The 14,152-nt window shown below is 44.6% G+C and overlaps 1 protein-coding gene across 6 annotated transcripts in view; it reads right to left on the reverse strand.

The window, feature by feature from the left end:
• slc2a9l2 (solute carrier family 2 member 9, like 2) overlaps positions 1 to 14,152 on the reverse strand; it is a 396,296-nt gene that overhangs the window by 90,496 nt on the left and 291,648 nt on the right. For all 6 annotated transcript variants that reach the window (XM_067991508.1, XM_067991516.1, XM_067991523.1 and 3 more), the window contains exons 10-11: positions 7,751 to 7,852; positions 1,983 to 2,058 (exon numbers count right to left, since the gene is read on the reverse strand). In XM_067991508.1, the coding sequence (XP_067847609.1) occupies positions 1,983 to 2,058; positions 7,751 to 7,852 (178 nt within the window). The remainder of the gene's footprint in view (positions 1 to 1,982; positions 2,059 to 7,750; positions 7,853 to 14,152) is intronic.

Raw genomic sequence — 14,152 nt, forward strand, 5'->3', positions numbered from 1 at the left:
ACAGGGTGTTTGTTGTAGTTTGAAAGGATGGTGTAAATCAGAGGGTGAATTTTGCTCGGCGAGGCTCCCGGCATGGAACATTTCTGCTCAGGAGTGTGCGTCAATTTAATCAGGTTTGAAGGTCTGAACAGCTGATTCATGCTGCTCCAAATTTAGCACTGAAATAAAGGTCACCATTTTTTAAGGCCATGCTGCTGTCCGGCATGAATCTTATTATACCTGGAAATGCAAAGTAATTGGTGCCACAATGTGGGAGGAGCCTCCACTTCCACAGTGCTGCTCACCTATGTGAAATGGGAAAATGACTGTCTGGAGAGGTTAGCATTTAGGAGTTGGCTTTTTAAAGGTGAGTAACACTTTTCAATGTTGGTTTGAAAGTTTGCTTTCTTTGCCTTCATTTTCATTGGTGCATTACTTTTTGTTGCTGATAAAACCTGATTTTTTTGTACTGCAATACTTTTACATACACCCCTTTTTCCTACAACAGTTTATGTTATTTTACTTACAACAAGCAAAGTGGGTTTTCAGTGGCATTCCTGGATTTGGAGTTGAAAGATCAGTTCATAAGAGGACAATTAATATAGGTGTGTCTACATTTCAGGCATTATGTATGTACTTGTCCTCTCCCCAGAATCTGCATTTATAGACCCAGACAATCCCACCTGAGCATGTCAAAGCAGACTTGCCCTCATCACCTCTGCTTCACAAGGGAGCCTGTCACAGAAATCTGTCATCTGGAGGCCAACTGGCAGACACTTCTACCACAGCGATGGCTCTCTCTGTGGCTGTGAAGGTCCCTGATCCCAATTGTTAACTACATTTCCCGTTTGCTACGTACCCTTCCCAATCTCCACCCGCCCTCCCCTCCTTCTCTTTGGGACTCTTCTTCCCCTTTAAATACCCAATAGCCTCTTCTGATGCTGCAGAGGCAGTCCAGCTTCAGTAATACCAGGATTTTCCTGCCTTGCAGTGGTTGTTTCCCTCTTGGTGGCGAGGATCCTGACGGGAGCCCACCCTGCCTCCATAATAGCCTCCAACCCAGGAAAATGTCAGTATCGGAAGGGCGGGTGTAAATTCAGTCCCGTTACTACCAGGAAAATTCAGGCCATGCAGTCTATCACAGAACACTGTCAATGATAGATTGTGCTGCGATTCTATACCACCTTATAATTCTGTTATAATACTCAATGTTAACAGATCAGTTTATATAATATTCATATTTAAAAAAGACAATGAAAGGCAAAAGCTGTTGGTTATGTTTTCAGATGTATCCAAATTAGTTTACAATATGGAAATATATGGGTATATTAATCACACATTTGATTATGTTTTCAGAAAGAAAGACATCATGACTGGATTTACCACAAGTCTATTTTGATTTTCTGCAGAAGAAGCGACACAACAAAATCAAATGACAGCATTAGACGGCTCAGTCAATACCATAATCAACACTGCTGTAACAACTGGACAAATGTAAGGAATCTTACAACACCAGGTTATAGTCCAACAATTTTATTTTAAAATCACAATTTAAAATAAAATTGTTGGACTATAACCTGGTGTTGTAAGATTCCTTACATTTGTCCACCCCAGTCCATCACCGGCATCTCCACATCGTAACAACTGGAGGCAGAGTTAATTAATGCAGGAACCTGCCCAAGGAGCTAAAAAGTAACGGCACGAACAAATCATGTGGCAAAGGAGGATTTTGAGATAACAATGAGTGATGTTAAAGCAGAACTGGGTAGTGATATGCTTTGCTGGTAATGATTTAGGCAACTTCTCTAACCTGTTAGGAGTCACTGTTGCATTGCCCATGCAAAATAATGTAGCTGTTTGAGGTTTTTGCTCAGTGCAAAAGTAGCAATATAACTGGACCCTAGCAGAACAGTGAAAGTTCTTAGCTATCATGTTATATGTATTATTATTAAAAAGACAGACAATATATGCAGTCACTTCTGTAATCAAACTTTAAATTTTACCTGGACCAATGCAGAACGATGCTATTACACCAAGAATGGAGACCACGCTCAGATAAGACATCCAGAAAACTCTGTTCTGTAGAACAAATATACAGTTATAAGTTAAATTATCACAATGTCAAGAGTCCCAGTCACATATTAACGTACAAATTTTCTCCAAATCTTCAGAAAACAATTACAGTGCAACATAACTCCAAATCAAGAACACTGACACTCAGTAATATCAAACACTGGTATTGTAACAAGTCTAATGCCTAGTGTAAGCTTACATTGTTCAGGAAAATCTGGATGATATTTTTTCACTGAGAAAAGTTGAGGCAGGTCTTATTGAGGTTAGCATCATTGGAAAGAGCAGCTATGTATCAGTTAAGCAGCTCTATTGTAGAGAGATATTGGAGGAAAGGTGACAAAGAATAAAGGAGTCACTTCTTTTGAGCTATGTTTTAACAAAATAGTTGGCAAAAAGTTCTCAATACATTAAACTTTCAGAGTCAGAAACCCTCCTTGGACTTCCCAGCAATAGGAGATAGTTCATAAACACACAAGGGGGTAAATTTTAACCCCCAAGAACAGGTAGGAGGTTAAAGAAACAGCTTTTTGGAGTGGGACCACATCCCAGCTCCAACTCGCCCACTTCTGGGTTTAACCCAGGCAGGTTTGTCTGCGTGTGGACAGCAGACACCAGGAAGTCACGCCTCCACTTAAAGCCAACGGGCCAATACTTAAAACGGCGATGTACTTCATTGAAATACTTGAGGTTCTTAATATTTTGTGTATCAGAACATTAAAATGAATTTAAACTTAACTGTTTGGGTTTCTCATCGCTTCTGAATCAAGTCAGGTGAAAGTAGGCGGGAAGGGCCAGATCCATGAGGTGAGTGCCTTTATTGCACTGCTTGTGGGCCCAGAGAAGCAGGAGTGCTTCATCGAGGCCCAACAAGCTCACCTGGCCGACAGGAACCCTGCAATCAGCTGCCCCCCCAGGAGAGGGACCATTGCTGGCTGAACCCTCCCCGATCTCCACTGCTGGCTGAACCCTCCCCGATCTCCACTGCTGGCCGAACCCTCCCCGATCTCCACTGCTGGCCGAACCCTCCCCGATCACCAATGCTGGCCGAACCTTCCCCGATCTCCATTGCTGGCCGAACCCTCCCCGATCTCCACTGCTGGCCGAACCCTCCCCGATCTCCACTGCTGGCCGAACCCTCCCCGATCTCCACTGCTGGCTGAACCCTCCCCGATCTCCATCGCTGGCTGAACCCTCCCCGATCGCCACTGCTGGCCGAACCTTCCCCGATCTCCACTGCTGGCTGAACCCTCCCAGATCTCCACTGCTGGCTGAACCCTCCCTGATCTCCACTGCTGGCTGAACCCTCCCTGATCTCCACTGCTGGCTGAACCCTCCCTGATCTCCATCGCTGGTTGAACCCTCCCTGATCTCCACTGCTGGTTGAACCCTCCCCGATCTCCACTGCTGGCTGAACCCTCCCTGATCTCCACTGCTGGTTGAACCCTCCCCGATCTCCACTGCTGGTTGAACCCTCCCTGATCTCCACTGCTGGTTGAACCCTCCCTGATCTCCACTGCTGGTTGAACCCTCCCCGATCTCCATTGCTGGCTGAACCCTCCCCGATCTCCACTGCTGGCTGAACCCTCCCTGATCTCCACTGCTGGTTGAACCTTCCCCGATCTCCACTGCTGGTTGAACCCTCCCCGATCTCCATCGCTGGCTGAACCCTCCCCGATCTCCACTGCTGGCTGAACCCTCCCCGATCTCCATCGCTGGCTGAACCCTCCCCGATCTCCACTGCTGGCTGAACCCTCCCCGATCTCCACTGCTGGCTGAACCCTCCCCGATCTCCACTGCTGGCTGAACCCTCCCCGATCTCCACTGCTGGCTGAACCCTCCCCGATCTCCATCGCTGGCTGAACCCTCCCCGATCTCCACTGCTGGCTGAACCCTCCCCGATCTCCACTGCTGGCTGAACCCTCCCTGATCTCCACTGCTGGCTGAACCCTCCCTGATCTCCATCGCTGGCTGAACCCTCCCTGATCTCCACTGCTGGCTGAACCCTCCCCGATCTCCACTGCTGGCTGAACCCTCCCCGATCTCCACTGCTGGCTGAACCCTCCCTGATCTCCACTGCTTGCTGAACCCTCCCTGATCTCCACTGCTGGCTGAACCCTCCCTGATCTCCACTGCTGGCTGAACCCTCCCCGATCTCCACTGCTGGCTGAACCCTCCCTGATCTCCACTGCTGGTTGAACCCTCCCTGATCTCCACTGCTGGTTGAACCCTCCCCGATCTCCATTGCTGGCTGAACCTTCCCCGATCTCCACTGCTGGCTGAACCCTCCCCGATCTCCACTGCTGGCTGAACCCTCCCCGATCTCCATCGCTGGCTGAACCCTCCCCGATCTCCACTGCTGGCTGAACCCTCCCTGATCTCCATCGCTGGCTGAACCCTCCCTGATCTCCATCGCTGGCTGAACCCTCCCTGATCTCCATCGCTGGCTGAACCCTCCCCGATCTCCACTGCTGGCTGAACCCTCCCTGATCTCCACTGCTGGCTGAACCCTCCCCGATCTCCACTGCTGGCTGAACCCTCCCTGATCTCCATCGCTGGCTGAACCCTCCCTGATCTCCATCGCTGGCTGAACCCTCCCTGATCTCCATCGCTGGCTGAACCCTCCCTGATCTCCATCGCTGGCTGAACCCTCCCTGATCTCCATCGCTGGCTGAACCCTCCCCGATCTCCACTGCTGGCTGAACCCTCCCCGATCACCAATGCTGGCTGAACCCTCCCTGATCTCCATCGCTGGCTGAACCCTCCCCGATCACCAATGCTGGCTGAACCCTCCCCGATCTCCATCGCTGGCTGAACCCTCCCCGATCACCAATGCTGGCTGAACCCTCCCCGATCTCCATCGCTGGCTGAACCCTCCCCGATCACCAATGCTGGCTGAACCCTCCCCGATCTCCATTGCTGGCTGACCCCCCCCCAACCAAAGTCGTCACTCGCTGAGTGACCAATGTCATCCGCATCCCCTCCCCCCATCAAAAAATGGATAGCCAGACAGTGAAGGACTGACTACTTTTAGTTGCTTATAAACATAAACTTTATTTGCTGTATTTCACATTACACACAAGCCCAAGCCTACTCCCTTATATATGGGAGCCAAAGACTTTCTAATTGCTCATGCACCTGGACATGTTCATTCATCAATTGATGCAATTCATTTATATACAATTAACACCCCCCTTCCCCCCCACCAATTTTTTCGAAGCCTGATGACCCCCTCTCTGATTTGCAGCTCCTTTCACTGATGACAGGCGGCCAGCCTGTCAATCTAGCTGCCTGGCGCATGGGAAACCAGGAAGCACATATAGTCACCTTCAATTGCGTTGCGATCACAGATTGCTACGCACTCAATTTGCTTCTGGGTACCCCACGCAAATATCTGCGGATACGTGGGGTACCCAGCTCGGAGTAAAAATCATACCCAAGGTCCCTGGTATAGTGAAGTGGCTATCATTGCATTCTTGCTTTTAATAAAATCCCTTGAGGTCTGACAACTTAAAGAATAATTGTTCACCTTTCCCCTCTATTTATTCCTCTTACTAGAGTACTCCTTATGTATTTCTTCAAGTCTCCTGAATTGCCATGACAATTTATGAATTGATTAGTAGACAGTTATTTAAATTGTATTTTGAAATCTACTGTCAGTGTAAAAGTAGCAGAAACAATCTTAAGGCTTGATAATCATTGAAATTTCTGCATTACACTGAATTCCTAACTTGCAAGAAGCAGCAATTCATGCACTTAGTGCTACGTTAGCCATTTTTGTCCTTTTAGTACATTATAGTTATAGTTTCTGGAATGGTACAAGGAGGAAATATTGTTAAACTAAGCAAAATGTACAAGAAAGTTCTCCTGATGATGTCATAACATTTTACCATTTTGACAAAGGTATATACATATTTTTTAAAACAGTATATACAGAAAGAATGTCATTTTCACAGTAAGAGTGAATGGTCAGTGATGTTCACCTGCCCCAATTCCTAGCAACATAGAGCAAGAAATTGGTCTGAACTATAGATTTGGAATATTTATCATTAATATCAAAAAGAATCTAGGAATTGCTTTCAGATTATCCAATTATTATAAGTTATAAACATACCCAGTGAAATGGGCTTGTCCCAGAATTATTCTGAATCAATGGTTCTTTGACACATTTTGATGAAACTGGTATATAGATCAAGCATGAAGACACTGCTACATTACAATATCATGTAACGAATGGGGAAGGTCTGCACAATAAACTTAAAATCATTGCAGTATGAAAAATGTCGTTTCGCTTTGCCCAAGTTTCTCAGGTAAAACGTTTTGTCTGTTTGATTCCGTTTCGCATGCCTGACTAACATAATCTTTGCATGGCATACAGCCCTTTACACCTCTTTTCTACATTTTAAATTCTTCTAAACTCGTTAGATGTGTTTCCGTGAAAGTTAGCATGTTTGTACTCTTGAACTCCAGCTCAGGCAAAACATAGACAGGAAATGTTTCACTTTCTGACATACCCAAGTCAGTTACACAAAATACTATATTATAATTGCTTCCATCTTATGTATTGAATTATACATTGTACACAATGTATTATCCAATAGCAGTGATCAAGGCAAGATAAAAAAAAATGTGAATGCTGATAATCTGAAATTTAAAAAAATGCTAAAATACACATCAGGTCAGTCAGCAGCTCAATTTCAGATAAGACCCTTCATTGAATTAGTAAGGTCAGGTGGAGAGGGCCTTTTTAGGACTGTCACAAAACCATGGCAGTTTTAGACAAGGGCTGGAGGTCAAGAGTACTAATATGCTAACTTTGACATAGAGTCACCTAAGAAAGACTTGGATTTATATAGTGCCTTTCATGACCTCAGGACGTCCCAAAGCACTTTAAAGCCAATAAAGTACTTTTGAAGTGTAGTCACTGTTGTAATTTAGGAAACACAGCAGCCAATTTATGCTCAGCAAGGTCCCACAAACAGCAATGTGATATAATCAGTTTTAATGATATTGGTTGAGGAATTCCAAGGAGAACTCCTCTGCTCTTCTTTGAAATATTGCCATGGGATCTTTTACATCCACCTCAGAGGGCAGACGGGGCCTCATCTCATCTGAAAGACGGCACCTCTGACAGTGCAGCACTCCCTGAGTACTGCACTGGAGTATCAGCCTAGATTTTGTGCTCAGGTCTCTGGATGGAGTGGGACTTGAACCCATACCCTTCTGACTTAGAGGCAAAGGTGCTACCACTGAGCCACAGCTGACACTATGGAGCTTAATAGCCTGTAATGCAGGAAAGAGGTGTAAAGGGCTGTGTACCATTCAAAGGTCATCTTAATCAGGATGGCGAAAAGGGATCAGGAAGACAAAAGGTGAAATAAACACTTTCAAAGTAGAAGAGCGACCAATGCAATATGCATGAGATAATCCATTGGACAGTTGTGGAGACAGCTATGGAGCTACATCGAGTCTATAGCACAGAAACAGGCCATTTGGCCTAACTGGTCTATACCGGCATTTATGCTCCATACGAGCATGCTCCCTCCCTGCTTCACCTACCTCTATCATTATATCTTTCTATTCCTTTCTCCTTCGTGTGCTTATCTAGCTTTCCCTTAAATGCATCTATACTATTTGCCTCAACTGTTCCTTGTGGCAGCACGTGGAGGGTTTGATAACGGTGATATTTTAATTTATATACCTGTAGATTAAGTGAAATTGTGAGTAACCCAAAGAAGAGTGACATGAAACCAAATCCACTAATGAGAAGAGATCGTCGACCGAGTCTTTCAATGGTCAAGCCCTGAAAAAGAAAAGAAAAATAAATCTTCAACTTCAATTGTTTTCATAAATACCGCTGGTAAATTACAGAAATAGGTTATGTACTTTTCACAGACTACTGTCTACAACTGGAACTAAGCAAGTCATAGTTAGAATATATAAGTTACGGAGAAGCAATGCTAGTGTGCTTTCTGTCACCTGCATCATGGCCAGAGGCTAAATTAGGAAGGAAAATATTGTTGTAACTATAGACTAGAAATTACCACTGCTAAAGGCCTAGCGCATTTGTATGACATTCCTCTGCTCTTTTAGTTCAGGCGTTACCCCATTTTAAATAAACAGGTTGACACCTCCACTGAAATAGTGGGGAGAGTCATGTCATATACACAGGCTGAACGTTGATTCAATAATATTGCCTGCAAATATTTAAGGCCTTACAGCTTGTAGAAAGGAAAAGCTTGCAAAAAGGAAAAGCTTGCAAAAAAAATTACCGAAGCAAGCTCAGTACAAGCTCCCGTCATGTTTCAGAATTCTGGAGGCTTTCAGTTCTCCAAGTAGGGCAGCATGGCAAACTTCTTCAAAGTTACTTAGAGATAAAAGGAAAAACTGAATGCTGGAAATATGAACTGCACTTCTGACTCAAATCAGCAATCTTTTTTCTTTCATAATTGAGCTGACTTGCTGTGCATTTCCAGCACTTATTGCTTTTTATTACTTACTCAAAGATATGACTGTACAAACAAACATAGCTGAAGATTTACCCATTTTTATTTTAAAACAGCAAAGTATGTACACTTTTGTCACATTATGAGGCTTGGCCTTTCTATAAATAGAAGGTAGCACACGGGCACTGTTATACATATTGTTCTTGCAATGACAGAACATGCTAGAGTAACATCACGATGTTGCACTCACAGGCTCCAGTGTTGGAGCCCTATCCCTGACCAGCACTTCCCTTGAGTGCCACATTCCTGCCAGGAGTGCAGGATCATGGAATTACACTGGTTCTGTTTTGAGGCAGAGTACAACTACCACATGACGAAAATGAAAATCATTGGCATGATGAAAGTATGGGATTATTTTTGCACTAACTGAGAACATTATCATCACAAATTTCAGCGTTCCCAGGACTTATATGGCCTCTCAGCATCTGACATCCATAAGTGCCTGCTCATAGCAAGTAAGGGATTTGAAAGACCTTTTTATCTGTCATGTGCCACTACTAGTCCTGGCACGGTAGTGTCTGTCGAAGGCTGTCTTCTACAAAAAAAAGAAAATATGCACTGCTTGAGATAAAATTGTGCAGAGAGAAATAAGGTGTATGTGCGAAACTTTCAACTTTGGCATGTGCTTATAACAGACTTCAATGGAAAGGAAAATTGAGTGCAGTGTATAACAGGCAGCCGATCCGCTACTGCCCGTTTAACGCATGTGCGAAGTTGAAAGTTCCGATGTATGTGTTTTCAGGTCTAATCAAAGGAAGTGTGGAATCCTTTGCTATCCTTTCGTAATGGGTCCATAAATTACCCTTCTGACCTGTGGAGGGCATTTTTCTATTTCCTCATCCACAATGATATGGAGGGCCTTATCAGGAAAATGTCTTTTCTGTGCCTTACTCCCTCTCCTTTCTCCAATTTGTGCACCCCACAGCTGGATTGGAGCATTAAGGATCACTCATAATGCTCACAGGTCTAGTTAGGTGGTTAACAGGTGATTCATCACCATGATTGCAGTCCTTTTCTGATTAGCTGATCACTTGTGTGCTAGCTGTCGTGCATCCGAGCTCCAAGAATATGCACTGAGTAAATTTGTGTGCTCCTGTGAACATCCTTAAAAAAGGTGAAGAATTAACTCTCATTTTACACCAAGAACAAATGAAACCCTCAAAGCACTTCCGTTTACAAAACGTGTTAGGGCAACATTATTCTCTCAGAGGGCCAGTGAGATAGGCAGGAGATAAAACGACAGAGGAGGAGTGTAATTAGAAAATTATATCCAGGCAGAAGACTTTATAACCAACGATTAATTATTTTGCATTAACACAAATGCTGGCTCTAGATTCAGAGGATGTCTCCATAACTTCCACTGCTCTTCCTGTAGTGTTATCAGTCATAGCAGTCAGTTTTTTTTTCCTTTTCTTTTTGCTAGAAGGAAAGTCATGGAGAGATTACAATGGTATTGGTCAAGGCACTTTGTTTATCTGCACTCATGTGTTAACAGATGCTCTGTTCCTGAGTGCTGACAGGCTCATTCATTTCTCACAAATTGTAGAGACATAGTTAGACAAACAGCAAAGGTTTGATGGCACGTCAGGTTTTCTTAGAGTGCTGGTGTGGTGGACTGTATCCAAGTGGAAATATGATAACTATCAGGAAGTCAAAAGGTTTAAATTGATGGTGAGGCCTTCATATCGTTGTGGACAACATAAGGAAATAGAGAAGTGCAACCTGCTGTTAAAGCTGCAGATGGATAGCGAGTCCCATAACATAGTTATTCAGTTGACAGCAAAATTCTGAACACAGGGAAGTGTTTATTTCAGTGGAATAATTGATTATAAGATGGCTATTGTAAGACCATGGGTGTGGCTTTGTAACTACCTTATATACCCTCAAATATCAGCAAAGCAAAAAATACAATTAAGTGCTCAAATGCATGCAGCTGGTTGCTGAACAGATGTTTTAGTTGTTATGTTGGTGATGCCTGCAAGATGAGCCACCCAGTCCTGTAAGATGTGCTTCACGCTGCCTATCCTTGCTATTCGAAGGGGCGCATGCCTTGGTAGCATCAAAAAAGGTTCCGTCCATGGATCCTGGCTATGGATGAGGAAGGACTCTAAAGGCCTGCCCCAGTGTTAACAAAAGAGTATTAACCTCACTGAACAGCACTTCAACTGACAGAATTCCTATTGCTATTTACTCACCATTGAAATGCATTGAAAGGCAAGCGGTTGCTCTATTATCGCGATAGATACAAACTAAACTCGCCACAGAAAGTTAAGTCTTATTCATTTCAGTCTAAGCACCCTTTTAACGAAGGCTCATTCATTTCTCACAAATTGTAGAGACATAGGGCTCAATTTTAAAATGGAGCCGAGAAGGGGGCAAGGGTGTCAATTTGAGATCCTGAAACCCATTAGTACGGGTTTCCTGGACATCTTTATGATTTTGACGTAAAGACATCTTTTTTTTTGTCGGTTTCCCATCTGACTGACCGGCTGATTGACAGGCTGGTCTCAGTCGGACAGGAGACCAGCCAGGTAGAGCACGTCTTCAGGTAAGTCTTGGGGGGAGCACGGGGGGGGGGGGGGCGGGCATGGTTGGGCAAGGGGCACAGGTGGACACGGGTGGGCATAGGTGGTCATGGGGGTCGCGAGTCATGGGGGATGGGATCGGGGGTCATCGTGGGGGTTTGCGATTGATTAGGGGGAGGATTGGGGTCGGAGGATCGGGGATCGGAGGAGGAGGAGGAGGGTCAGGGTCGGGGGATCCAGGTCGGGAGTTGGAGGATTGGGGAACGGAGGGGGAGTATCGGGGTCGGGGTTCTGCGATCAGGGGTCGAGGGTCCGCGATCGGTGGGGTGGTGTGGGTTGCTGCAGGTAGGCTTGTTGGGCCTGGGGGAAGCACTCCTGCTCCTCCGGGCCCACAAGCTGTGCCATTCTAGGCACTTACCTGTTAGTCTCGGGCCTTCTCGCCTCCTTTCATGAGGCGTAAAACAGAAGGACTGGGAATCCCGGCCCCCACTGGGGTTGAAATCGGGAATTAGTGAAAAGTAGAGGCCTGAAGCCTCCTTGAAAGGTTTTAAGACCCGATTCACCTCTTGGGAGTGGGTTGGCCTCCCGCCCCTCGTCCCACCCCCGTGAAAATCGGAAATGGGCGGGTTGGAGGCGGGTCGGGGGCAGTTCTGAAATGGTGGCAATTTTCAATGCCCCCCCCGCCCCCAACTCATCCATTTTTTACTTTTAAAATCGAGCAAAAGTTTGATGATGTTTCAGGTTTTCCTGGAGTGCTGGTGGGGTGGATTGTATCCAAGTGGAAATATGATCACTATCAGTGAAACAAAATGGCTTAAGTGTTAATTACAGCCAAACAACCACTCTGGCACTGAAAATTAACTATTACAAAGTGTGCAGTCTCATTCCTTCAGGTTTTTAATTGCTGTAGGAGATTTTAAAAACTTAAAATTATAAAAAAAATACTTTTCCTTTCTGTCTCTTTTTTCTCTCTCTAATCCAATCTTTCTTTCCCTCTCTATTTCTCTTTCTGTACCTGATTTGACATTGAATTCACCCGTTCTAATTCACACTTCCTTCTCGGTCCTTGTGCTGTTAATTTCACAATCCTTCAATCTGATTGGTTAAGGAGATACCCTGTTGCTTGCCCTCTTCACTCAGGTCTCAGATGCCCTGTTTCCCTCACTGCCCCGTTATCAGTTTGCACTTTCAGCAACTTACCACTCAAAAAATTTAAAGACCTAAATGTGCAAAGGCAAGTCTAACTAACAGCAGGCGCTGTTAGATGCCCTGCCACAGCAAATTCTGGGCCAGTATCTTCCTCTTATTGTAGGTAATACATTTGATTGTGTTGGTGTTAGTACTCCAATCCTGAGGCTGGTGCTTGTCATATTGATGCTCATACTTTGTGCTGAAATGACAATTTGGCATTGCAGTTGCCTAACCTCATCCACAGAGACAGAGGGGTGAAACTGATCAACGCCAATGGCTCAAAATGGGCCGATAGCGAATTGGCAGCTCTTTTTACACCGCGCCTGATTTTCTTTTTCAGTCACTTCAATGCAAAAGAAAACCAGCCGCTGTGTAGGACGAGCTGCCGATTTGCTATCAGCCCGTTTCGCGTTACTGACATTGTCCAATTTAATCCCCAGAGATGTTAGAAGTGTATCACACCACCTTCAAATCTTATCAGCCATAAAGATTCATTGGTATGAAATTGTATCAAACAATGAAAAACGCACGCATTTTGTACTGTATTCATTTTATGTTAAAAGTTCAAAATAATGTAATATTAATGCATCCTTGTAACTAGGGTATGTCAGAAAGGTATATAGTACAAAGATCTTTGCAAAAGCACAGTGCTTGAGCACCGGGGTTGGTAAAGATAGAGAGTGAACCTCTAACGGAGTGAGTCGCTAACAGAGGGAGGACTTTCAACTGGGAATTTGGTGAGTGTGGGAATTCACTGGTAAGTAGTAAGTGTGTTTTTTTTTTATCAAACTGAAATTTAACTTAGATTAAACTTGGTTTACTAACTTTAAAAAGCTGCAAGTCAGTGCTGCGAGTCAGTGGCGGTTAATAATCAGCTGTAAATTGGTTCCTGACTAGGTATTAATTGCTGTGGCTGGAAGTTGACTAACCAATTGTAACAAGGGTGTGTCAGAAAGGTATTTAGTACAAGGATCTTTGCAAAAGCACAGAGCTTGGTAAAGACAGAGAGTGAACCTCTATCGGAGTGAATTGCTCACAGAGGGAGGACTTTCAACTGGGAATTTGGTGAGTGTGGGAATTAGGTACAGAGGGGGAAGGAGGTGTTAAGTGATTTAAACCAAGGGACTATAAACTAAGCAATCAACTTTTATAACTTAAATAAAAAATACAAAAATTAAAAAAAAGACTAAGTAATTACTAATTATTTTGATATCCAGCTAAATCCATTTACTAAATATAATCTAGATCTCAAGTGATTCTATTAGTCCTAGAAATAAACTACAGATTAAATAAATAAAAACTAGAAATTGCAGTACAGGCTGTGTGTTGGAATAATGAGATTGTCCTGGATTGCTACATCTGCAGTAAATATCTCTGGCTTGAGACACTCCGGCTCAGAGTCTTTGAGTTGGAGTGCGAGTTCGAGACACTCCGACACATAAGGGAGGGGGAGGTAGAGAAGGAGGTCCCACAGACACTGGTCCTATCCAACAGGTACGAGGTACTTGATACCTGTGAGGATAAGGATGAAGGTTGCAGGAGGATGCCCAGAATGCTAACCATGGCACCGTGGAGCATGAGGCAGTCCAAGGGGGGATGGATCAGAATAGAAAGGTTGTAGTCATAGGGGATTCTATAATCAGGGGGATAGATACCGTCCTCTGCGGTCGCAATTGAGAGTCCGGGGTGTGTGTTGCCTACCTGGTGCAAGAGTAAAGGACATCTCTGAGCAACTGGAGAGGAACTTGGAAAGGGAGGGGGAGGATCCAGTTGTTATGGTCCATGTTGGCACCAATGACATAAGGAAGAACAAGGAGGCAGGCCTGGTAAGGGAGTATCAGAAGCTAGGAACTAAATTAAAAAGCAGGACCTCACGGATGG

This window comes from Heptranchias perlo, chromosome 1 (assembly GCF_035084215.1).
Source record: "Heptranchias perlo isolate sHepPer1 chromosome 1, sHepPer1.hap1, whole genome shotgun sequence".
Classification (NCBI taxonomy): Eukaryota; Metazoa; Chordata; class Chondrichthyes; order Hexanchiformes; family Hexanchidae; genus Heptranchias; species Heptranchias perlo.